General features: G+C 46.7%; 3 protein-coding genes across 3 annotated transcripts; all 3 read left to right on the forward strand.

Moving 5' to 3' along the window:
• Positions 1 to 5,888: 5,888 nt before the first annotated feature.
• Positions 5,889 to 7,985, forward strand: LOC104991009 (duodenase-1). Its single transcript, XM_010843383.1, has 5 exons — positions 5,889 to 5,971; positions 6,166 to 6,313; positions 6,795 to 6,930; positions 7,121 to 7,378; positions 7,714 to 7,985. The coding sequence occupies exons 1-5, from the start codon at positions 5,920 to 5,922 to the stop codon at positions 7,873 to 7,875; spliced, it is 756 nt and encodes a 251-aa protein (XP_010841685.1). The 5' UTR covers positions 5,889 to 5,919; the 3' UTR covers positions 7,876 to 7,985.
• Positions 7,986 to 15,588: 7,603 nt separating this feature from the next.
• Positions 15,589 to 17,622, forward strand: LOC104991008 (mast cell protease 1A-like). Its single transcript, XM_010843382.1, has 5 exons — positions 15,589 to 15,643; positions 15,838 to 15,985; positions 16,467 to 16,599; positions 16,792 to 17,049; positions 17,369 to 17,622. Exons 1-5 carry the CDS (start codon positions 15,592 to 15,594, stop codon positions 17,528 to 17,530), a joined length of 753 nt encoding a protein of 250 aa, XP_010841684.1. The 5' UTR covers positions 15,589 to 15,591; the 3' UTR covers positions 17,531 to 17,622.
• A 2,320-nt stretch (positions 17,623 to 19,942) lies between these two features.
• Positions 19,943 to 23,022, forward strand: LOC104991007 (granzyme H-like). Its single transcript, XM_010843381.1, has 5 exons — positions 19,943 to 20,050; positions 21,073 to 21,233; positions 21,762 to 21,897; positions 22,099 to 22,356; positions 22,736 to 23,022. The coding sequence occupies exons 1-5, from the start codon at positions 19,997 to 19,999 to the stop codon at positions 22,877 to 22,879; spliced, it is 753 nt and encodes a 250-aa protein (XP_010841683.1). The 5' UTR covers positions 19,943 to 19,996; the 3' UTR covers positions 22,880 to 23,022.
• The last annotated feature ends 1,359 nt before the right edge of the window (positions 23,023 to 24,381 follow it).

Genomic DNA, 24,381 nt, shown 5'->3' on the forward strand with positions numbered 1-24,381 from the left:
TCCTATTTGGAACCAGTCTGTTGTTCCATGTCCAGTTCTAACTGTTGCTTCCTGACCTGCATACAAATTTCTCAAGAGGCAGGTCAGGTGGTCTGGTATTCTCATCTCTTTCAGAATTTTCCACAGTTTATTGTGATCCACGCAGTCAAGGGCTTTGGCATAGTCAATAAAGCAGAAATAGATGTTTTTCTGGAACTCTCTTGCTTTTTCCATGATCCAGCGGATGTTGGCAATTTGATCTCTGGTTCCTCTGCCTTTTCTAAAACCAACTTGAACATCAGGAAGTTCACAGTTCATAAATAAATAAATGAATAAAATTTTAAAAATATCTGTAATGACCTCCAGTGAAATGCCTCTACTGACCAAGGCCTCTCCCCCCAGACCCACAAGAAGATTCAGTTCCCAATATACCTGGGGAGAGAACCACCAGGCCAGCTCTGGGGATGATGAACCTGAAAGGTCAAGACCTTGCTAGTCTGTTTTGGGAATGTGCTTTGGGACAGGAATGGCTCTGCCTTCCCTGCCCATGACCATGCTGCTGCTGGTACCACAGCGGTCTTGCAGGGTTTATTTCCTGCTGTATCCCACAGAACAAGACTTTCAGCCAACGAATGTTTTACTGTGAAAGAACGTTGAAGCCATGAGTTAATGTCCCATATCACCCAGAAACAACTGGCCTGAGAATTGTGTAAGACTTGGTAATGTAGATAGTGGAAAGACAACCATCTTCAAGATTGGGATGCTGTCTTTCAGGATGTGGTATATGCTTTAAGCCAGCAGTGAGTATCGGGTGGTGTTTCTCTCCTAGCTAGAATACATGGTTCTAGAGACAAAGAAGTGACCATAAGAGTGGCTCTCATTCCTACTATTAAACCTATTAACTCAGTCTCAGAAGTTTACTTCTATCTCTATGACCTTGGACTCTTCTGATTTTTAGAGGCCTTAATTTGTAGGAAAGCAATCGACAGACAGATAAACTTACTAAGCAAGTTAGGTGGGTGATCCTAACTGCCAAGGGAAGATGAGATTCCCTGTGTTACATCTTGGTAACTTGGTATTTCCATTCCTATCAGTGATGGTCAGTGAAAGGCTACTTTAGCCAATAAACTTAAGACCACTAAAATCCTTCAAGAATAAAGTGTTGAGTCACCACATCAGATAAAGAATCCCACTAGCTGAGATACTTGAGATAAGATTCCTCTGTATGCTTCTCAGATGAGAAAATTCCTGTCCTTGTAATGACCTCCCAGTATCCTTGGTCAAGAACCCTTTCAAATTTCCTGGAGAAAGAGATATATGTGTGTGTGTGTGTGTGTGTGTGTGTGTGTGTGTGTGTATCCATCTGGTCTAATGTGTTATTTAGGCCTTTGTTTTCTTATTTATTTTTTATCTGAATGATCTGTCCATTGAAGTAATTAGGGTGTTAAAGTCCCATATTTTTACTGCATTACCGTCAATTTCTCCCTTTATGCTTGTTAATATTTATGTTTTTAGGTGCTCCTATGTTGGTTGTGTATATATCTAAAATTGATACATCTTCTACGTGAATTGATCCCTTGATCATTATGTAATGTCCTTATTTGTCTCTTGTCACAGTCTTTGTTTTAAAACTATTTTGTCTTATGCGAGTATTGCTACCCTGGCTTTAACTTTGTTTCCATTTCCTTGGAATACCTTTTCTATCCCTCATTTTCAGTCTGTGTGTTATCTTTAGATCTGAAGTGAGTCTCTTGTAGGCAGCATATGTGTGACTCTTGTCTCTGTATCCATTTAGGTACTCCATGTCTTTTAATTGGCTCATTTAGCCCATTTATATTTAAAGTAGTTATTGATAGGTGTGTACTTTTTGCCATTTTGTTCATTGTTTTTCAGTTGTTTTCGTGCTTCTTTTTTTGTTTCTTCTTTTGCTCTCTTCCCTTGTGATTTGATGACTATCCTTAGTGTTACATTTGGATTCTTTTCTCTTTTTTCTGTGTGTGTATCTAGCATAGATTTTTGGTGCGTGATTACCATCAGGCTTATATATATATATATATATGAATATATATACATCAGTATTCTATAACTGTAATTATTTTCAATTGTTGGCCTCTTAAGTTTAACACACCCTTATGACTCTGCATTTTTATCCCTCTCATTGTTCATTTTTTTGACATTGTATTTTATGGCTTTTTATTTCAAGTATTCCTTAACTACCTATTGTGGATATAGATGATTTTACTATTTTCATCTTTTAACTTTCTTACTAGCTTTATAAGTGTTGATAGCTACCCTGAAGGTTGTTGCTGTTCAGTTGCTCAGTCATGTCCAACTCTGCGACCTCATGGACTGCAGCATGCCAGGCTTCCCTGTCCTTCACTCTCTCCCAGACAAATATACCTTCATTTTTCCTTACCAATGAGACTTTTTCTCTGATAATTTTCATACTTCTAGTTGTAGTCTTTTCTTTTTCGTTTAGGGAAGACCATATAACATTTCTTATAAGGCTGTCTTTGTGTTGCTGAACTCCTAGCTTTTGCTTGTTGTAAAACTTTAGCTTTCTCCTTCAAATATAGCCTGCCCAGTGGAGTACTCTTGGTTATAAGATTTTTTTTCCTTTCATCACTGGAAATATATCATGCACTCCCTTCTGGCTTGCAAATTTTTTGTTGAAAAGTCTGCTGGTAGCTGATAGTTCCCCTATACATAACTTTTTGCTTTTCCTTTACTGATTTTAATGTTCATATTAATATAAAATTAATATTTAATTTTTGCCATTTCAATTACAGTGTCTTAGTGTGGTCATATTTGTGTTTATCCTGTTTGGGACTGTCTGTGTTTCCTGGCCCTGGATATTTCTTTCTTTTCCTATGTTAGGGAAGTTTTCAGCTATTATGTCTTCAAGTATGGTCTCTAACCCTTTTCTTCTCTCTTTTCCTTCTGGGACTCCTAGCCTGTGAATATCAGTATCCTTGATATTATCTCAGAGTTCTCTTAAAGTGTCCTCATTAAAAACTTTCTCTCTCTTTTTTTTTTGTTCAGGTTGAGTGATTTCTGCTGCTCTCTATTCTATTTTGCTGATCCACTCCACTGTATCATCTAATCTACTATTGATTCCTTCTAGTGTATTTTAAATTTCAGTTATTGTATTCTTCAGTTCTGCTTGATTCTTCTTTAGATTTTTCTAACTCTTTGTTTTTACATAGATCAACTGTTTGTGATATATGTTGCAATAATTTTTTTCTGAGTTATTGTCTGTATTTGGGTTTTGCTTATGCTTGATTTTTGAGATATAAACTTTAAAAAACTGTATTTTATATATCACAATTTATTTACCAATCTCTCCTTTAATGTTTCTGAATTTAGAGTCATTGCTAGAAGACCTCTAATTTTATGAAGGGATTTGTCCACATTTATTTCTTACTATGGTTTTATTTCATACATTTGTGTCTCATATTTTGCACTTACTCAAGTGGTTTATGTGATGTGTGACTAACTTATTGCTCCAATATCATTGATTAAATGTCACCTCAGTGTAAACTACATTTTCATATGTGCTTGGGAATGTTTCTGGATTTTCTATTCGTTTTCTTTGGTCTGTCTGTCTGATCATGAGTGGGCAACACACTGTTTTCAGAAAATACATCTTATGGGATGTTTTTTAATATCTGACTAGTTATTCCTTCATGCTATTTTCCAAATAAATTTTAGACATTAGCTAGAACTTCCTAACACTAGGAGAAAAAAATTTCTTTTAATTGGAATTACATTTTTATATTAACTTTGGGAGAATCAGTGCCTTTTTGGTGTGGTTCTACCCTATCAGAGAACTAAGACTATCTTTCTATTTCTAAAGTCTGTTTTTATATTTTTCAAGAATCCTTTAACATTTTGCTCAAATAGTGTTTCACAATTCTGCTTATGTTTTTCGCAAGCTCTTTATATTTTTTTGTTGCTGCTGTGACAGATTATCTTTTCAAATGTATCTTCAAACCGGTTGTTGTTCATATATGTGAAGGCTATGGATCTCCTTTTACTTTTGAAATAATCTCAGGCTTATGGAAAAGTAGCAATTATAATACAAAAAACTTTTATTTTCCTGAACCATTTGAGAGTAAAGTTACTGACATGGTGTTCCATCAGTTCTCAAAAACTTTAGAGGGCAATTTCTACAAACAAGGAAACGCTTATGTGACTACAATTCAACCATCAAATCCAGGAAATTATCATTGATGCCACCAATACCATCTAATCTTCAGACAGTAAGAAACTGAGTCAGTTGCCTTAATATGTTTAATTATTTGATTAGTCCCCACAGAGATTTATAAAACAGATCTCTTACTCTTCTTCTCCAAGTGCATCTCCTGCTCTCCCCACCCAGGCTCTGGCGATCCACGTCAGGCAGCCGCTTCAAAGCCATGCCCGCCTCACCCTATTTGTCCTGCTCTGACACATCCCACCAGACTGCCCTTTCTGTTGGAGTCCCTGAATCCTCCTTGAGCTCCTTTACTACCAGTGGTCAACCCTTGTGTAGGCAGCTTCCTCACAGCCGTTGGATGTTCACTCCCTACGTGGTAGTAGTACTAAAAGTCGCTCAGTCATGTCTGACTCTTTGTGACCCCATGGACTGTAGCCTGCCAGGCTTCCCTGTCCATGGAATTCTCCAGGCAAGAATACTGGAGTGGGTTGCCACGCCCTTCCCTATGGAAGGCAGCATTCCTCACGTCACTTGCGTTCTGATATCTCATCCAGGTCATCCAGTGCAGGGTGTCCAAGCCCATGTGGGATGAGGACACCGCTTAGTTCACTGTGACTCACTTGCCAGAATCACTGTTGACCATGGGCTTTGTTTCTTTAACTAAGGTGTTGTTGCTTTTTAAGAGGCTTGGGATCAAGATGTTTTGAAACAACAATTGTTTTGATTCCATGACTTCCCCCATTTTCATGATGGGGACGTGACTGCCGCTGCATATCTTCATCCCACAGGCTCTTCTTACATGACTGCAACAAAGGGGGTCTAGGGCCCTCCTTTCCTAATCTGGGTGAGGGGAGCTCTTGATTGCGTTAAGCAGTGGAGTATGGTAGAATAGGTGCCATATGACATCAAAATCTAGGTAACGAAAAAAACACAGCTTCTAGATGGCTTACTTTTTAGGAAATGCTCACTCTGGGGAAACCAACCACTGTGTTATGAGGGAGCCAAAGAATCCCATGAAGTGAGACAACTTGAGGGGCTCTTATGGAGAAAAACCAATGTGCCGAGTGCATAGCCAGCACCAACCACTGGGCATGTGTGAGCAGTCCTTCAAGTGGGTCAGCCTTCAGGCTTCGAGCAGCCCTGATACCAAGGTGAGTAGAGGGATGCCATCCGCACTGTACCCAGACCAAAATGGAGATGGGTAAAGCAATGTTGCTGTTGTTTTAAACCACTGAGTCCTTTAGTAAGTGGAATAAGCCCTCTTCAGCATCACTTTCACACCATTATGTCTATTCCACACTGTGGATTTTGCCTTTATAGTCTGATTATGATGGTTTATCTCCTCTACATGAAGCAAGGAATCTCATCTCCAATATTTCTCACATTCTTGCTGAAGAAGGGGTCTCAATACACAATCACCCTGGTGATCTAATATGAACCACGCAAAGACTTTCTTTGATCTATCATCATGAGGCCCAGGTGTCTGGGGCTCAGGCACCTGAGGGCTTAAGGACTGGCTAATGCAACTACCCCCTTGACCCCCACCCCACCCAATGGATGAAAACTTACCAGAGGCTTTAATTAAATACAAATAAACAGTCCACTCTGACTACAAAAAAGTGGTTTGAGGCTTTCAGATAAGGCTCATGTGACAAAGGCCAGAGCATGGAAGGGGACAACTCAGGGTTAAAAGACCAGAAGGAAGCAGCAGCTGCTCAGATCTGGGCAGTCTTCCTGGAGAGATGGTCCTGCTCCTGCTCCTGGTGGCCCTTCTGTCCCCTACCGGGGAGGCAGGTGAGTGACGATCCCACCCTCAGAGGTCCAGTCCCACCCCACATGAACAGTCCTGCCCAGACGCTACACTCATGCACAGCCTGGGCCTGGTCCATCTAAGAAAATTTCTGAACTCAGGGAAACCTTGATCCCATCTCCTCTGTTCAAACTTTGGCTCCATGAGCACAGCGGGCAGGCTGGAATCTTTCTTTCAGGGAAAATCATCGGGGGTCACGAGGCCGAGCCACACTCCCATCCCTACATGGCGTTTCTTCTGTTCAAGACTTCAGGGAAATCTCACATATGTGGGGGTTTCCTTGTGCGTGAGGACTTCGTGCTGACAGCAGCTCACTGCCTGGGAAGGTGACGAGCAGTGCCGGGCCCCCACCCCTCTGTTGAGCCCTCCCAGGGAACCCTCTTAGGAGCTGCAGATCTGTGCCACCAGGTAACATAGGAAGCTATTCAGAGGACAGGTGAGCACTGGGGAGAGAGGGACAGGTCAATGCCAGTCGTGCATAGAGAGAAGGGACTGATCAAACCTGGAACATAAGGAAGCCAAGGTTGTGGCCTGGAGCCCACAGTGCAAATGTGAGAAATTCATGTTTTCCTTAGAGACAGTCAAGCTCGAGCAGGACTGAACACCCTCTGTGGACTACCACCCTGCCCAGGCTGCCAGGGAGCAGACAGTTTAGAGATGCTCAGCCCCAGGGCCCACCGCCTAGAATTTCGCCACACCCTCCTCCGCCCTGCCCCAAGTTTGGCCCTGTCCCAAGCTGTGCTCTTTCCTCCTGGCTCCTGGACCAGTTCTCCTGTGATGCCGCCTCTGTTTCTGCTCTCTGTGCAGCTCAATCAATGTCACCCTGGGGGCCCACAACATCATGGACAGAGAGAGGACCCAGCAGTTCATCCCAGTGAGAAGACCCATCCCCCACCCAGACTATAATGATGAGACTTTGGCCAACGACATCATGTTACTGAAGGTGGGACACGAGGCTGCACTGACTCTGGGACACTTCCATCCAGGGTTCTGCATCCCCCATGAACCCATTCCTGACCCTCCTCCTGTACAACCCCTCCGTGGTCCCAATGCTGAGAAGAAGGCAACCCCATGACTGTCCTGCAGCCTCTGTGGGCCAACAGTAGGTGACAATGCTTTTCCTCTACCTTCAGCTGACTAGGAAGGCTGACCTTACGGATAAAGTGAGCCCCATCAATCTGCCCAGGAGCTTGGCGGAGGTGAAGCCAGGGATGATGTGCAGTGTGGCCGGCTGGGGGCGACTGGGGGTAAATATGCCCTCTACAGACAAACTACAGGAGGTAGATCTTGAAGTCCAAAGTGAGGAGAAATGTATCGCTCGCTTCAAAAACTACATCCCCTTCACACAGATATGTGCTGGAGATCCAAGCGAGAGGAAGAATTCTTTCTCGGTGAGATCCCCAGTGTTATCCGTGCAAAACCCTGGGCCCAACTGAGCTGGGACGATGGGTGGCTGTGGGAACAAAGCCTGCCCCTGTGTCCCCAGCCTGTCCTCCTATCTGGACACTGTCCTGTGTCCCTGGGGCGTGAGCACTGCCCCACAGTCACAAATGGGTGGAGGTTTCCTGCAGGAGGAGCAGCAGGATTGTCAATGCCAGGATGAAACCTCAGGACCAACAAGGCCCTGATATCAGCCAGGACCGCTAACTGAGCCCACCCACCCCAGGGTGGCAGGGAGACCAGACCTGAAGAAGGTGAGCTCAGCCCTTGCTCTCTCTACCCACAGGGTGACTCTGGGGGCCCGCTTGTGTGTAATGGTGTGGCCCAGGGCATTGTGTCCTATGGAAGAAATGATGGGACAACTCCAGATGTCTACACCAGAATCTCCAGCTTTCTGTCCTGGATCCATTCAACAATGAGACGGTACAAACGCCAGGGATCAGTGTGATGTGTGCTCAGGGTGGACCCCTCCATCTTCCCTGGGATTGGAAGCATTGATCAAAGTGTGTGAAGGAAGATTGCCTGGAACTTAATAAACATTCATCTCTTGAAAAGAAATCACTGATTGCTCCGTTATTCACAAATTCGTTAGGTAACTTCTCTGTCAGGGAAACCTCTGTTCACATTTCTGATCTGTTAGCAGCTTCCCCCTCCAGCACATACACTGCTCCTCTCACCCCTCCCTTCCATTCTCTAGAATAAAGTCTTCTGCTGTACCTACAGTGATCTTCCTCCAGTCCCATGTCCCCAGTGCCAGCTCCCCCTCGGGCTGCCTGTGAGCTCCATCAGAGAAGGGAGACCCCTCCTCAGGAACACAGGACCCCCTGGTCCACAACCCTTGTGTCTCATCCATATGCCCTCCTCCTCGTCAACACCTACTTCCCTCCCCCACATCCCAGTGTCCAGGGGGCAACAGAAGAGAATCCAGATTTGGAAAGGGGACCACCTGAGAAACTCTGGGGTCGAGGGGGGCACTTGTCCACCCTAACAGAAATGGGGGAGGTTTACAAAGGTGTGGCTCACCCCATGAGTGTTCCATCCCTGCATCAGAGGAGACAGAGGTCAGAAGCCTGAGAAAATTCCAGGAGGCCTTCAGTATTCCTAGGCTCAGCTTGAGTGCATGTCACAGCCCTGTCTTGGAGTCCTGGGCCCAGGGCACTGTGCAGCCTCTGGTGTCCTGAGGGCACATCCTCCTTCAGCCTCAAGTGACCTTCAAGGAGCTCCTCCACCTTGGGCTGAGCTAGCCTCTCCCATCTCCATCATTCCGACATGTATGTATGTTTCTCTAAAGGAAAGTCATAGTAACAAAAATTTTTAGATGCAAGGTATCCTAATATTTCAAAGGTGTTCCATACCCAGTAGCTTACTGAATAATTTTTTCTGTTCTATCTTTCAATAATCTCTGAATTTTCATGTAAGAATCTATTCAGGAAAGTAATCTCATTTTTAAAACATGCAGCTTAGAGAAGGCTGGGGTAAACAGAAGTGATTTGCTGGACATTTGCATGGTGAATGAACTTCCATCATGGCAAAATGTATTTTGCATGTAAAAACAACACATATAATCATATAAAGATAGCTAAATACAGGACATATAAGTAAGAAATTTAAAACTGCCTACAATTTCACCATCCGCAGATCATCATCATCAATGATTAAACTTGTGTCCTTCCGCTCTGTTTATTCATAAGATGCTCTTGCTACAACTCACTGGGACTTGGCTTGTTTAGAACTCAGGCGATCTTTTCCATTCCTCTTTCTTCTGTCTCATACTGGTGACAGTGTTGGAATCATCTGCACATGTTCAGGATGGCCTGGCCCAGAGACATCAGAGATGTGGTTCTCTTGTCTCTGGACAGGGAATATTAGTGGAGAGTAATTATTAGGGTGATCACCATGACTTATCTCATCACCTCACACCAGTAACCAGCATTTTTGGAGAGGAAGGCCCTTCCCCTCACAGGAACCCTGACTTGGATGGGACAGCCGCCAACTCAGCTCAAGGGATGCTGGATACCTCAGCACAGGCAAGCCAGTCAGGTCACTGAATGCTGAAGGACCCGGTGATGGTTGGTTTTAGTCCAATGAGTATCAAGTCCAAGACTTTTGTTCAATATTGTGGGATAAGAAAATTTCTGTCACAGAATATTTACATTTGAAGAGCTGATTGTAAGCACAACAAAAATGTGAGGCTGGAACCCTGGCAAGAGAGGAAATGGGGTTGCTGTTTGGTTCACTCTGGTGAGTTCAGGTCTATCTGATCCCAAACCAAGTTCAGCCACTTCCTCACACTTGGCAACAAGCAGACCCCTCATCATAGTGCTCACCAGCTTGCTCTCTACGCACCTATTCTAGCTCTACCTCTGCGTCCTGCCAGCTTCACAGGGGCAGGAGCTGAATCTCTCATATCCCTGAACCTCCCCTATTGTGTAATTATTCATGATATTATCAGAATCATAAAAGTATCAAGAGTGGAGAAATGAAGATTCAATTACTGAGGGGCTCTTGGGGATCCAGCTCCTCTTGGTGTGATGGGGAAGAACTTTGGTATTCTGTTAATCACTAATGGTATATCGCCTATAACATTAATTATACATGATGACACATCTCTGGGAACGCTGGCTCTCAAGTAATGAGCTTTAAGCTAAAATACTTTTGTTTAGCTCACAGGAAACAAGTCCACTGATGAAAGACTGCAGGACAGAAGAAATTAACACAACCGTCCTGAGGCTAGTGGAACCAGGAAATGTTTGACTTTACTCCGTTCCCTTCTAGTATAAAAGTAGCCTGAATTCTAACTCAGGTTAGGTGGTTCTTTGAATCATGAGTCCACCATCTTCTTGGTCTGCTAACTTTCTGAATAAAGTTGCTGTTCCTTGTTTCAACAACTCATCTCGCGATTTATTGGACTGTTGCTTGGCAAGTAGTACAAGGTTGGACTAGATAACACGGGCTGCACCACAGGCTTCACTTTCTTATTCCTTCTGGTGAGTCTTTGTGTGCGAGTGTGGTGACGGTGTCCTTCTCTCCCAATCCAGGGCAGAGAAGGTGGTCATCTGTGGCATGCTGACACCCAGCTAGGGGGGAGCACACCTCTGGGATGTCTGTGGGGACACTGAGCCTCCCTTCCTTCCTTCCTTCCCCTGTGCTTTGTGTCTGGAAGGAAGAAACCCCAGCATCTGTGACCTGGACAGACCTTTGGGAAGATGCTGCCACTCCTACTCCTGATGGCCTTTTTTCTGCCTCCTGGGCTGGGACTGGTGAGTGACCGCCCATTCCTGAGGGTGTAGCCCATCTCATTAGGCCTCCCGCAGTCCTGACCCTTCTGCGCAGCTCTAATTTCTGAACCAGGTCCCATCCCAACCAAGAACACAAGTTTGATGCCATATAGACACTCAGCAAGGAGAGGTGGCAGGCAATCAGGAAGATTTTCACTAAGATCTTTCATGGGTCTCAGACTCTCTCTCACCACCAGAGGAATGGGTTGTGCATTTGGTAGAGGATGTGAAGCTACAAAACACAAGTAAGTAAAATCCCTCACACCAGCCAGGAAAAGACAACTCAGACAAACCAACCACAGTACTGGAGTTGTCAGTGGAGCTGGCTTATGAACCAGTGCCTTCCACCCCTCACTCTTGTCCAGGATAGGAACCAGGTGTGACATTGATCGAAGGTGCTAGATGACAGCACCCAAAGCTCTCTATGTGTCTTGGCTCTTTCCCAGGCCCCAAGCAGCTCATTTTCTGTCCCACCTCCCCTGCCTCTCAGGCCTTTAGTTACTCCACTGTCTGTGGCAGTGCCCTCCACCCACCCCTGTGACCTGAAATCCCAGCAGTACTATCCCCAACAACCTCAGCCAAAAGCTAATGGGAGGCCACTTGTGCAGCCAAAGAACATTTTCTGAGATCCTGGGATGTGTTATGCCCTCGGACATGAGGATTTTAGAAAACTCACCTCTATAAGTTCCTCATGCAAACTCACATGAATTTCACAATATTCCTGAGAAAGCTCCCAGAAGCCCTGCACTCATGTCATTGAAAAGCACAAGACACAGTGTCACCCCCCCCAGGGCTGTCTGTCACCTCAATTTCCCCTCAGCTGCGGCCCTGCCCTGCAGTCACCGGCCCGTCACAGCTCCTGGGCTGTATATCCTGTGACTCCACGCTCCTCATACCTGTATTCTGTTCTCTGTGCAGCTCAATCAGCATCACCCTGGGGGCCCACAGCATCAAGAAGCAGGAGAGGGTGCAGCAGGGTCAAGTGCTTTTTCCATGTAGAGAGATGTGTCCTTAAAGACACCATAGAGACATTTATTTTCCTGAGCACCACTTATTTAGGAGGAAAAAAAAAAAAGTTTCTCACCACTCTCTGCCATAAAACTCCATCATAAACCAAGTGTTCTATATTTGTGTAGAATGTCTCTGTGTGTGCGGGGTCTCTATCTTGTCATCTATGTCTCTATGGTGCCATCAGTATCACACTATCTTCATTACTATGACTTCATTTGCTAAAGCAAGAGCTCCCATCTTATTCTCATTCTTTAAGCCTGTCTTCTCCAATGTTGGCTACTGGTTTTCCACATCTATTTAGAACCAATAAAGTTCTGTGAAATAATTCCTGAGTGCAATGAATCTGTAGATCACTTTTTGGAGAATGAATACCTTAAAAGTATTTTCTCTTCCAAACACGAATGTGGAATATCTTTATGATTTATACTTAATTATTTGGCCATTCCCATGATTTTAATGTTTTTTTTTTTCAAATTTCATTTTCTAACTATTATTGTATAGAGAGATGATTAATGTTTGAGTTGATTTTGTGCCCAGAAAATTTGACAGTTACTAATTATAATAATTGATCTGCAGGTTCCTGGCTATTCTTGTTGTGTATTATATCTTGAATATTCACAGTTTTACTTCCTCTTTCCCTGTCTATACCCTTTACTTCTACTGCCTGCTTAACTGTAGTGACTAAAATCTCTAGTATATTACTGAAGAGAAATGGTGATCATGGCTATCTGTGTGACCTTGTATTGTTTTCCTCTTGAATGAAAAACACAGAACATTTCATCAGTAAGTATATTGATTGGTGTGGGATTTTTGCAGGGATCATTTATCAGAATGAAGACCCTCGTTTCCACTCCTATTTTTTAAAGAAATTTTTTAAGTGAAGGATAGTGAGTTTTAGTAGCTGCTTTTCCCCATTCAGTTGAATTATCGTATGGTGTTTCTTCTTTCATCAGTCAGTGTGTTGTGTTACAGCAATTGTGTTTTGAATAAAAGCCACTCATCCTCAGAAAAACCCAAATTAGAATGATCTAATACTTTTGCTCATGGACTGAGTGGATTACATCAATACTGGAATAACATTAACCCGTAAAGTTCTCCTCCCATATTGTCATCACTGGGTTTGTCATCTAGGTTTTGCTAGTCTCATAAGGGAGATGTGTAGCATCTACTTGCCAGCAGAAAATGTATATCAATATTTAAATTGTTTTCAAAGACTTCCAGGGAATTCTCGTGAGCTTGTGGCTGTCCTTGATGGACTATTTTTGAAAACGGAATCAATTCATGTAATGTTTATAGGAAAATTCAAACTTCCTGAGTATGTTTCTTTAATTTATATTTTCTAGGGATTTGTAATTCCATGTAGATTTTGAAAACTGTTCACTTCCCTGTGACCTAGAGGCTAGCATAGGTAAGATTCATGTATGTATATATACATACATATATCTCTCAGATAAAACTCTTTCTTAGTTCACCCACCCTGTGGCTATAATTTTCACTATCTCAATAGTGTCTTTAGTAATCAGGATTATCTTGATTCTTACATACCCAACTGCCGGAGTCCAGCTCCAGCAACCAGGGGATCAGCCTGAAGTGATGAGCAGTGTCGGCGGGGAATGATGTAGCCTCTGACTCGAGGTACGGGACTACATGTTTATTTCAAACATCAGGTCTTCTTTTATACTTTTTCAAAAGGATTAGGTCAGAGGTTTTTCATTTTCAGCTCCCCCTCACCCAGATTTATTATCTCCTTGTTGCCCTTCAAACAGAGTTCCTGCTTCAGCGATTCTCTCAGAATCATGTTTACTTGTGATTACATTGTAACTCATGCTTATGTCTGGGCTGCATGCCACATTCCTCAGTTTATTTCTTATCTTTCTAAATCCTGCTTGCCCCTAGTATCCTAAGCTCACTATCTCCTAAAAAGGCTTCTAGCTATTCTTAATTATTCCTAAACCCTAAACTCAGCAAACTTCCTTTGTCATAAACATCTCCTTCACAAATAGGTCTCAAATAATAATCCTTCCCATGGCCTCAAGCTGCGGCCTACATGCTAATCCTGGGACATTCTTTGTAAAAATCCTTGAACAAATGTCAATGGTTACTTTATAGATTATTTTCTGGACACAACTGCAGAAGGCTTTGTGCTTTCTCATGCTTTTCTCAAAAACAATAAGCACTTTAACTTTCTTTCCAGCCAACTCAACCGAAGAAAGGAAGAAACAAGTCAGAATCACAAAAGCTAACTAACTCCTTCAACCCAGGTCTGTGCCTGCGGGACAAGGAGAGGGGGTTGGGGGCCGTGCCTCCATTTTGTCAGTAATGCCTAACGCGGCTCCTGACACCCAACACATTTTTAATGTAGATCAACTTATCCATCATTATCAATAGTCCTTTTTATATCCTGTATTAATTTGCTTTTACAAGGTAAGTGTATAAAGAAATTCTCCTATATTCAACGTTTTCATGTTTTATCTTTCAATGAGTTAGAGAAACAGTTTTAAGTGGTCGAGTTTATTTTTATTCACATGTAGCCAACAGATTTAATATAGTTTCATCGTTACTTACCATTTTGAATTCCTTTTCTTTTGATTTCCATTATGATTTTGCTTATGATTTACAGTGGATCCTTGAACATGCCTCACATCACATGTGATCTGATATCCAGGCCACCCAGTGCATGGTTCGGAGCACATGTGGTGTGAGACACCCCTTGGCTCACTGTGACTCTCCAGCCCTAATCACTGTTGACTATGGGCTTTGTTTGTTTAATTAAGATGTTGTTACTTTTCAAGAGGCTTGGAATCAAGATGTTTAGAAACAACAATTTTTTCAATTCCATGCCTTTCCGCATTTGCATGGTGCAGATATGACTGCCATTGTGTGTCTCCATCCCACAGGCTCTTCTTACATGACTGCAATATCTCACCTCCTGTTGGGAGGTGGGGTCTAGGGCCCTTCCTTTTTAATCTGGTGAAAGCTCTTGGTCTTGATTGACCCAAGCAGCAGACATGGCAGAATGGATGTCGTATGACATCAATGTCTATGTAATGAAAAGAACACAGCTTCTAGATGGTTCACTTTTTAGGAGATGCTCACTCTGGGGGAGCCAGGCACTGTGTTTGGATGGAGCCAAAGAATCCCATGAAGTGAGACGATATAAGGGGCCCTCGTGACAAGAAACCAATGTGCCCACAGGACAGCCAGCAGCAACCACTGGGCATGTGTGAGGGAGCCTTCAAGTGATTCAGCTTCTGGGCTTCAAGCTTCCCTGACACCTATGGGAGCAGATGGGTGCTGTTCACATTGTACCATGAGCAAATTGCAGATTCATGGGTCAAGCAATTTTGATGTTATTTTAAACCACTCAGTCCTTTGGTAACTGGAATAAGCCCTCTTCAGCATCACTTTCACACCATTATGTCTATTCCACACTGTGGATCTTGCCTTTATAGTCTGATCATGATGGTTTATCTCCTCTACATGAAGCAAGGAATCTCATCTCCAATATTTCTCACATTCTTGCTGAAGAAGGGGTCTCAATACACAATCACCCTGGTGATCTAATATGAACCACGCAAAGACTTTCTTTGATCTATCATCATGAGGCCCAGGTTTCTGGGGCTCAAGCACCTGAGGGCTTAAGGACTGGCTGATGCAACCACCTGCCTTGATCCCTACCCCACCCAATGGATGAAAACTTACCAGAGGTTTTAATTAAATACAAATAAACAGTCCACTCTGACTACAAAAAAGTGGTTTGAGGCTTTCAGATAAGGCTCACGTGACAAAGGCCAGAACATGGAAAGGGACAACTCAGGGTTAAAAGACCAGAAGGAAGCAGCAGCTGCTCAGATCTGGGCAGTCTTGCTGGAGAGATGGTCCTGTTCTTGCTCCTGGTGGCCCTTCTGTCCCCTACCGGGGAGGCAGGTGAGTGCCGGTCCCACCCTCAGAGGCACAGTCCCACCCCACGCAAACAGACCTGCTCAGACGCTACACTCATGCACAGCCTGGGCCTGGTCCATCTAAGAAAATTTCTGAACTCGGGGAAACCTTGATCCCATCTCCCCTGTTGAAACTTTGGCTCCATGAGCACAGCGGGCAGGCTGGAATCTTTCTTTCAGGGAAAATCATCGGGGGCCACGAGGCCAAGCCACACTCCCGTCCCTACATGGTGTTTCTTCAGTTCAAGATTTCAGGGGAACCTCAAAGATGTGGGGGATTCCTTGTGCGTGAGGACTTCGTGCTGACAGCAGCTCACTGCCTGGGAAGGTGAGGAGCAGTGCCGGGCCCCCACCCCTCTGTGGAGCCCTCCCAGGGAACCCTCTTAGGAGCTGCAGACCTGTGCCACCAGGTAACGTAGGAAGCTATTCAGAGGACAGGTGAGCACTGGGGAGAGAGGGACAGGTCAATGCCAGTCGCGCATGGAGAGAAGGGACTGATCAAACCTGGAACATAAGGAAGCCAAGGTTGTGGCCTGGAGCCCACAGTGCAAATGTGAGAAATTCATGTTTTCCTTAGAGACAGTCAAGCTCGAGCAGGACTGAACACCCTCTGTGGACTACCACCCTGCCCAGGCTGCCAGGGAGCAGACAGTTTAGAGATGCTCAGCCCCAGGGCCCACCGCCTAGAATTTCGCCACACCCTCCTCCGCCCTGCCCCAAGTTTGGCCCTGTCCCAAGCTGTGCTCTTTCCTCCTGGCTCCTGGACCAGTTCTCCTGTGATGCCGCCTCTGTTTCTGCTCTCTGTGCAGCTCAATCAATGTCACCCTGGGGGCCCACAACATCATGGACAGAGAGAGGACCCAGCAGTTCATCCCAGTGAGAAGACCCATCCCCTACCCACGCTATAATAAGACTTGGGCCAACGACATCATGTTACTGCAGGTGGGGCACGAGGCTGCACTGACTCTGGGACACTTCCTTCCTGGGGTTCTGCATCCCCCATGACCTCATTCCAGACCCTCCTCCTGTATGACCCCTTCTGTGGTCCCAGAGCTGTGAAGAAGGCAACCCCATGAATGTCCTGCAGTCTCTATGGGCCATCAGTGGGTAAGAATGCCTTTCCTCTGCTTTCAGCTGATGAGGAAGGCAAATGTGACCACTGCTGTGAGCCCCATCAGTCTGCCCAGGGACTGGGATACAGTGAATCCAGGGATGCTGTGCAGTGTGGCTGGCTGGGGGCGTCTTGATGTGGATATGTCCCGCACAAAGAAACTACAGGAGGTAGAGCTTGAAGTCCAAAGGGCCGAGAAATGCACCTCTCGCTACAAATATTACAGTACCACCACCCAGATATGTGTAGGGGACCCGAGAAGGAGGAAGAGTTCCTTTAAGGTGAGCTCCCTAGTGTTATCCATGCAAAGCCTTGGTCTCTGGATCTGGGGCCATGGGAACGAGCTCTGTCCTGTGTCCCCAGCCTGTCCTCCTGTCCAGTCTCTGTCTGGGGTCCCTGGGGGATGGACATTGCCTCTAAGTCACATATGGGCAGAGGCTTCCTGTGGGAGGAGGTGGATTGTCAGGGCCAGATTGAAACCTCAGGACCAAGAAGACCCTTTTACCAGCCAGGGCCCCTAACAGGGACCACCCACCCCAGGGTGGCAGGGAGAACAGATCCAAAGAAGATGAGCTCAGCCCTTGCCCTCTCTGCCCACAGGGTGACTCCGGGGGCCCACTTGTGTGTAATGGTGTGGCCCAGGGCATTGTGTCCTATGGAAAAAAGGATGGGACACCTCCAAGGGTCTTCACCAGAATCTCAAGCTTTCTGCCTTGGATCCAAAAAACAATGAAACAGTACGAACTTGAGGGACCAGACTGAGGTTTCTCCAAGGACTGATCTGTCCATCTTCCCTGGGATGGAGGCACTGGGCAAAGTGGTTAGGCTGGCTGAAACTTAATAAACTTCCATCTCTTGAGCAGAAATCATGGATTTGTCCTTCACTTACCTAAACATATTCATTCAGCAAAGGCCGTGTCTGACCTGTTTATAGTTCTGATCTGTTACTGGCTTCCACCTCCCATACACCACCCTGTTCCAACTCTGGAATAAAAACTCCTGCTGCACTGATAGTCAGCTCCCTCCAGTCACACGTCCTCAGTGCCAGCTCCCTCTCCAGGCTAACCATGAGCTCCATCAGAGTAGGGAAACCCCTCTGAGGACTACACGACCCTCTTCTTGACAACCCTCGTGTCTCATCCATACACCTTCTTCCTCGTCCACACCTACTCCCCTCCCCCCCAATCCCAGTGCCCTGGGGGAAAAGAAGAGAATCCAGATTTGGAAGGAGGGCCACATGAGGTTGAGGGTTGAGGCAGAGGGGCACTTGTCCACCCTAACAGAAATGGGGGAGGTTTACAAAGGTGTACTTCACCCATGCAGTGTTCCTCCCTGCATCAGAGCAGGCAGAGCTCAGAAGCCTGAGAAAGTTCCAGGAGGTGTTCAGTATTCCTAGACCCAGCTTGAGTGCCTGTCACAGCCCTGTCTTGGAGTCCTGGGCCCAGGGCCCTGTGCAGCCTCTGGTGTCCTGAGGGCACATCCTCCTTCAGCCTCAAGTGACCTTGAGGGGGCTGTTCCACCTTGGGCTGAGCCAGCCATTCCCCACCTTCATCATTCCCATGTGTGTTTGTGCATAAATATATTTATCTCCAAAGGAAACTCACTCTAAAAAAAATCATTGGTTTCAAGGTATCCTAAAGTTTCAAAGAGTATCTATAGCCTATAGTTATTGGGTACATTTCTTCCTGTTTTTTTTTTTTTTATCAATTGCTGAAGTTTTGATGCAAGGTTCAGAAAAGCAACCTTAGTTTTAAGACATGCAGTTTAGAGAGGGCTTAAGAGAAGTGGCTTGTTGAACATTTGAATGGAGAGTGAGCTTCAACTATTGCAAAATGTGTTCTGGCAGAAAGTAACACATATTCATCAAAATATATTCCTCATAAATGGAACATATGCAACACGGTGCGTGCAAGTGTGCTAAGTTACTTCAGGCGTGTCGGATTCTTTGTGACCCTATGGACGGTCGCCCTCCAGGCTCCTCTGCCCATTCATCATAGAAAGACAAATAAATACAGAACATATGGATGAGAAAAGGAAACGAAGTGCACTTCCACCACCCCCGATCATCATCATTAACGCTTAAGCATATTTCCTTCCACTATTTTTCTATTTATTCATAAAATGCTCTTGCTTCAACTCCCTTGGGATTGGGTTGTTTAGAGCTCCTCATGCCCTCCTTTCCATTCCTCTTTCTCTGTCCTCATACTGCTGAGAGTGTGGGGGTCATCTGCACATGTTTAGGATGGCCTGGCCCAGAGACAGCAGATATATGGCTCTCTGGGCTCTGGACAGGGAATACTTAGTGGGGAGTAAGTATTAGATGACGGGCATCTGTTTCCCCTTCACCACTCACCAGTCACCAGCATTTCTGGAGAGGAAGCCCCTCCTGACTCACAAACACCCTGATTCAGGTGGGACAGCCTCCGTCTGAGCTTGAGGGGCACTGGATACCTCAGCACAACCCAACCATGTCCCTCATTGCTGAAGGACCCGGTGATGGTTTTTTTCTGGTTCAGTGAATATCAAGTCCAGGACTTTCATTCAAAATTTTCAGATAAGAAAGGCTCTCTATGTTACAGAATACTTATATTTAAACAAGAGATTCTAAATCCTCCAAAACTGTGAGGCTGGAACCCTGGCAAGATAGGAAATGGGGTTGCTGTTTGGGCCATTTGGCTGAATCCAGGCCTCTCTGCTCCTAAAGCAAGTGAAGTCTCTGCCTCACCCTTGGCCCAAGCAGAGCCCCATGCCATAGTCCTTGAGCACATGTCCTCTGCCCGCAGATTCTAGGGCTCCTCCAGCCCCTGAGCTTCTCAAGCACAGGGGCCATGTCGCTATATCCCTGACCCCTTCCTCTTGGGTAATTCTTCATGCTTTCCCAAGAATTAAAGAAGACCCAAGAGGGGAGGAATGCAGACCCTTCTGATTCAGTCACTGAGGGCCTCTGGGGATCCAGCTCCTCCCCTGGCTGCAACACAGCCTCCACTTTCTTGCTGTTCCTCTTGCTCTGTGACTCAGCGGTGGGGGTGCAAGGGTGGTGACTGTGTTGTTCTCACCTACCCCACAGCAGAGAACATGGGCACACGTGACATGCTCACACCCGGCTGGGGGGACCACAGCTCTGGGGGGTCTGTGGGGGCACCGAGCCTCCCCTGCTTCCTTCCCCTATGCTTTGTGTCTGGAAGGAAGAAACCCCAGCAGCTCTGACCTGGGCAAATCTTCTGGAAGATGCAGCTACTCCTGCTCCTGATGGCCTTTCTTCTGCCTCCTGGGCTGGGAGAGGTGAGTGACTGTCCCCATTCCTGACAGGGTAGCCCATCTCACTAAACCTCCTGAAGTCCTGGTCCTTCTGCTCAGCTCCAATTTCTGAACCAGCTCCCATCCCAACTGAGACTACAAGTTTGATTCTCATAGACATTCAGCAAGGATGGACGGTAGGAAGCAAGCTTTCACTAAAAGCTTTTTAGCTCTTAGCCCCTCTCTCACCACTGGTAAAGTGGGTTGTGCATTTGCTGGAGGATGTGAAGCTATAACACACAAGTAAGTAAAATTCCTCACTCCAGCCAGGAAAGGACAACTCAGACAAACCATCCACAGCGCGGGGGTTCTCAGTGGACCCAGCTTAAGAACCAGAGAAACTTGTCAGTTTCCCCGCCCTTCACTCCTGCCCAGGAGAGGAGCCCAGGGTGTGACTGGTCAGAAATGGCTAGATGGCAGCACCCAAAGCTCTCTGGGTGTCGTTACTCTTCCCCAGGCCCTAAGCAGTTCATTTTCTGCCCCAGTGTCTTTGGCATGTCCTCCCCCATCCCTGTGGTCTTAAATCCCACCAGTACTATCCCCACCAAACCTCAGCCAAAAGCTAATTGGAGGCCATTCAGGCGTCCAGGCAACAGATGTTTACTGAGATCCTGGGATGCGTTATGCCCTAGGACATGAGGATTTTAGAAAACCCAACTCCATAAACTCATAGGTGGATTATTAGAAAACGGCACCAATCAGGATGTTAGCAGAGGCTCAGAGGGGTCCAGGAGTCTCCATGAGAATGAGGGCTCATCAGGGGGTCCCATCCATGATCTTCTGGGCTTCACCCTCTGGAAGGCACTCTTGGGCCCCTCCATATGTGTGTGTGACTCAGGATGTGGAGAACAATACTGAGGTTTGGGGTTCAGAAAAGTTTATCCCACAGCAGTGAGAACCTGGGGGACTCTCCCCTAGTGTCTGTTGGGCACTGTCGACCCACCTTGACTGCCACCTTCCCGAACCTCCCTTCTAACCATAGCCTCTCCCATCTCCCCATCTTTCAGCCTTTTCTTTCAGAGGAGATCATTGGGGGCCATGAGGCCAAGCCCCACTCCCGCCCCTACATGGCTTTCGTTCAGTTTCTGGGTGAGAAGAGTTGGAAGAGGTGTGGCGGTGTTCTCATACAAAAAGACTTTGTTCTGACAGCTGCTCACTGCAGAGGAAGGTGAGGGGCAGTAGCCAGCCTACCCTACCTCAGGCCTGGACAGGGACCCGTCCTCTCCCCAGGAGCTGAGCCCAGGGGTACCCCTCCTTCACCCCAGGATCCTGGAAATCAGGACCACAAGAGCTCATCAGACAAGCCATCTGATGAGCAGGACTAGGGTGATTAAAAGCTGAGAAACAGGACAAGTAAAGTTTTGAGGTCAGTGGGTCAGAGGTGAGAATAAGAGACAGGGTTGAGAAGGGTTGACCCACAATGGCCAAATAAAGCATCAGAGAAGGATGAGAGTGTGCAGTGAGAGCCAAAACCCAAACTCAGAGTCACTTCACAATATTGCTGAGAAAGCTCCTGGAGCCCTGCCCTCATGTCCCTGAGAAGCACTGGGCCCAGAGTCACCAGCCCCAGGACCGTCTGTCACCCAACTCCCCCTCAGCTGCTGCCCTGCCCTGGTGTCAGCTGCCTGTCACAGCTTCTGGGCTGTATCTCTAGTGACCCCATGATCCCCACATCTCTGCTCTGGTCTCTGTGCAGCTCAATCAATGTCACCCTGGGGGCCCACAACATCAAACAGCAGGAGAGGACCCAGCAGGTCATCCAGGTGAAAAGAGCCATCCACCACCCAGACTATAATCCTAAGACCTTCTCCAACGACATCATGTTACTGCAGGCAAGGAAAACTCCCCACTGGCCCTGCCCTCCTGGAATTATATCATTGCCTTCCCAGGATCTCCTTCCTCTTTATTCCTTCCCATCCTGGCCGCCTGACCAGTCTCAGGGGGATAGGTGAGAGATGGGTCCATGCAGCCTCATCATGGCATCCAGGCCAGAGGACCACCGGCTGAGCCAGACTCTTGTCTCTTCCCATCAGCTGGAGAGAAAGGCCAAGCAGACATCAGCTGTGAAGCCCCTTAGTCTGCCCAAGGCCAAGGCCCAGGTGAAGCCAGGAGAAGTGTGCAGTCTGGCCGGCTGGGGGCAGGTGGCCCTGGGCACTCCAGCCACCACCCTGCAGGAGGTAGAGCTGACGGTTCAGGAGGATCGGATGTGTGAATCACTCAACCCCAGGAACTACAGTCGGGCCACCCAGATTTGTGTCGGGGACCCAAGGAAGGTGAAAACCGGCTTCAAGGTCAGTTTTCCTGCATCTAAGCACACAGACCCGGGAGGTGTGGGTAGGGCAGAGGCCATATCCTCAGCTGAGAATTTCGGCTGCCTGGTCCTTGAATCCAGTGTTTTGCTTTTCTTTTCCCTGAGTGGCTCAGGAAGCATCAGTCATCCCACAGCTGTCTTATCACCAGAGTTTCCAGGAGAAAATTGACAGAAAGGTAGACTTGAGTCCAGCTGCTAAGAACAGTCAGAATCAGGCTGGAGCCCCAGGACCAGGAGGTGACCAGGCCTCCCTGGGCCTGGGTTTTCCCCACAGCCCCTGACTGAGACCACACAGCCTGGACGGCAGGGAAGAGAGAACCCCAAGGAGGCCTGCTCAGCCCGTATCTCTCTGCCCACAGGGTGACTCCGGTGGACCCCTCGTGTGTAAAAAAGTGGTCCATGGTATTTTCTCCTATGGAAAGACGAATGGGACACCTCCAGGAGTCTTCACCCAGGTCTCACACTTCCTACCCTGGATAAAGAGAACAATGAAGCACCTCTAACAGCAGCTTGAGACTGACCTTTCTCTGCACTGACCATTGTCCTGGGGCAGCAGCAAGAATCCCACAGGGATTGGCAGTGGGATCACAGGGCCATAATAAATGGGATCTCCAAAGCGATGGTGACTGAATTCCTATTTATTCATGGAACCACCTCAATACATAACCACACTGCTCCAGGACACCCTCTGCTGTCAGTTCTGGGTTTTACTTCCTCCTTCCTCCCTAGCCCTCTGCTTCTGTTAAGGCACTAAGTCGTGTCCCACTCTTTGCGACCCCAGGGACTATAGCCTGCCAGGCTCCTCTGTCCATGGGATTTTCTAGGCACAAACACTGGAGTGGGTTGCCATTTCCTTCTCCAGGGGATCTTCCTGACCCAGGGATCAGATCCTCGTCTCTTGCATCTCCTGCTTGGCAGGCAAATTCTTTACCACTAAGCCACCCTAGGCCTTGCTCCTCCCTAAATCCCATGCTGTCTGTATAGAATCTCATTGATTCCTCAATAAGAAATCATTGAGAAAATGATCTGGTGCTTAGCCAAAGCAAGAAAATCTCTTTGGTGCTTAGCCTTCTGCCAGGGATGAATCTAAAGGGCAATTCATTAAAAAGGACAAACTCTCCCCAAAATGGTTCTCTCTGGGTGTTAGAAATTTCTTACCTTCTCTAAGCCAAACACTGTCACCAACCCCTCAACAATTTAGCAAAGAACAGGTCAGAGGAAGGAGAATAACTCCAGGGACCTAGCAGGTCAGGAGGCCATGCCATGGGCACTCAGATTCCTGTTTCCAGGGCCTCTCCCTCTCCTGTGAGGGCAGGCTGATCCCATACTGGGTCTGTCTAGAGCTTAGGAGGTGCGATGTTCCCATGATGGCCCTCAGCCTCACCCAGGTCCCATCTCCATACCCTGCCCCAGGCCCAATACGGGACTCAGTCAACCTTGCTCCCTGTGTATCGTCCCACACCAGCCCCTGTTTTCCACCCGAGTGCCCTAGCCACCAGCTCCTTTCCCTTCCCACTCACCTGGTTTTGAGCCACTGTCCCTGCCATACCTAACCTCCCAACCAGTACCTTCTGCTTATCAGAGGAACCAGGACCCACCTCCCACCTGGGAAGGGCCTCCTCAGGCCCTGGGTCCAGCCCAACATCCCCCAGGGGCTCAACCACCACCAAGGCCGGTAGAGGAACTGAGAGGCCTCAGCCCTTTCAGCCTGGCCTGGCATTGGGCCTCTGACTCCCCCTGCTGGCAACCCGGTTATGGCAGCCTTGTGAGCCACAGGGATCCAGGGCCACTGGGCCAGAAAGGAACACACTGCCATCCATCAGTAGATCAAATATTGATCTTTCTCTTTGTGCCAGAACACAACAAGCTCTGTCTCTGCCATTAGGAAACGTTTGGTGGTGAGAAATTTCCTTTAAATTTCCGTGGCGCCTCTCCTTCCACAAGGAAGTTCAGTTTGACACAGATAGACCTGTATTTGGAATCTGAAAGAAATCTTGTCTTGAAA

Source organism: Bison bison, unplaced genomic scaffold, assembly GCF_000754665.1.
Source record: "Bison bison bison isolate TAMUID 2011002044 unplaced genomic scaffold, Bison_UMD1.0 scf7180017864181, whole genome shotgun sequence".
NCBI lineage: Eukaryota > Metazoa > Chordata > Mammalia > Artiodactyla > Bovidae > Bison > Bison bison.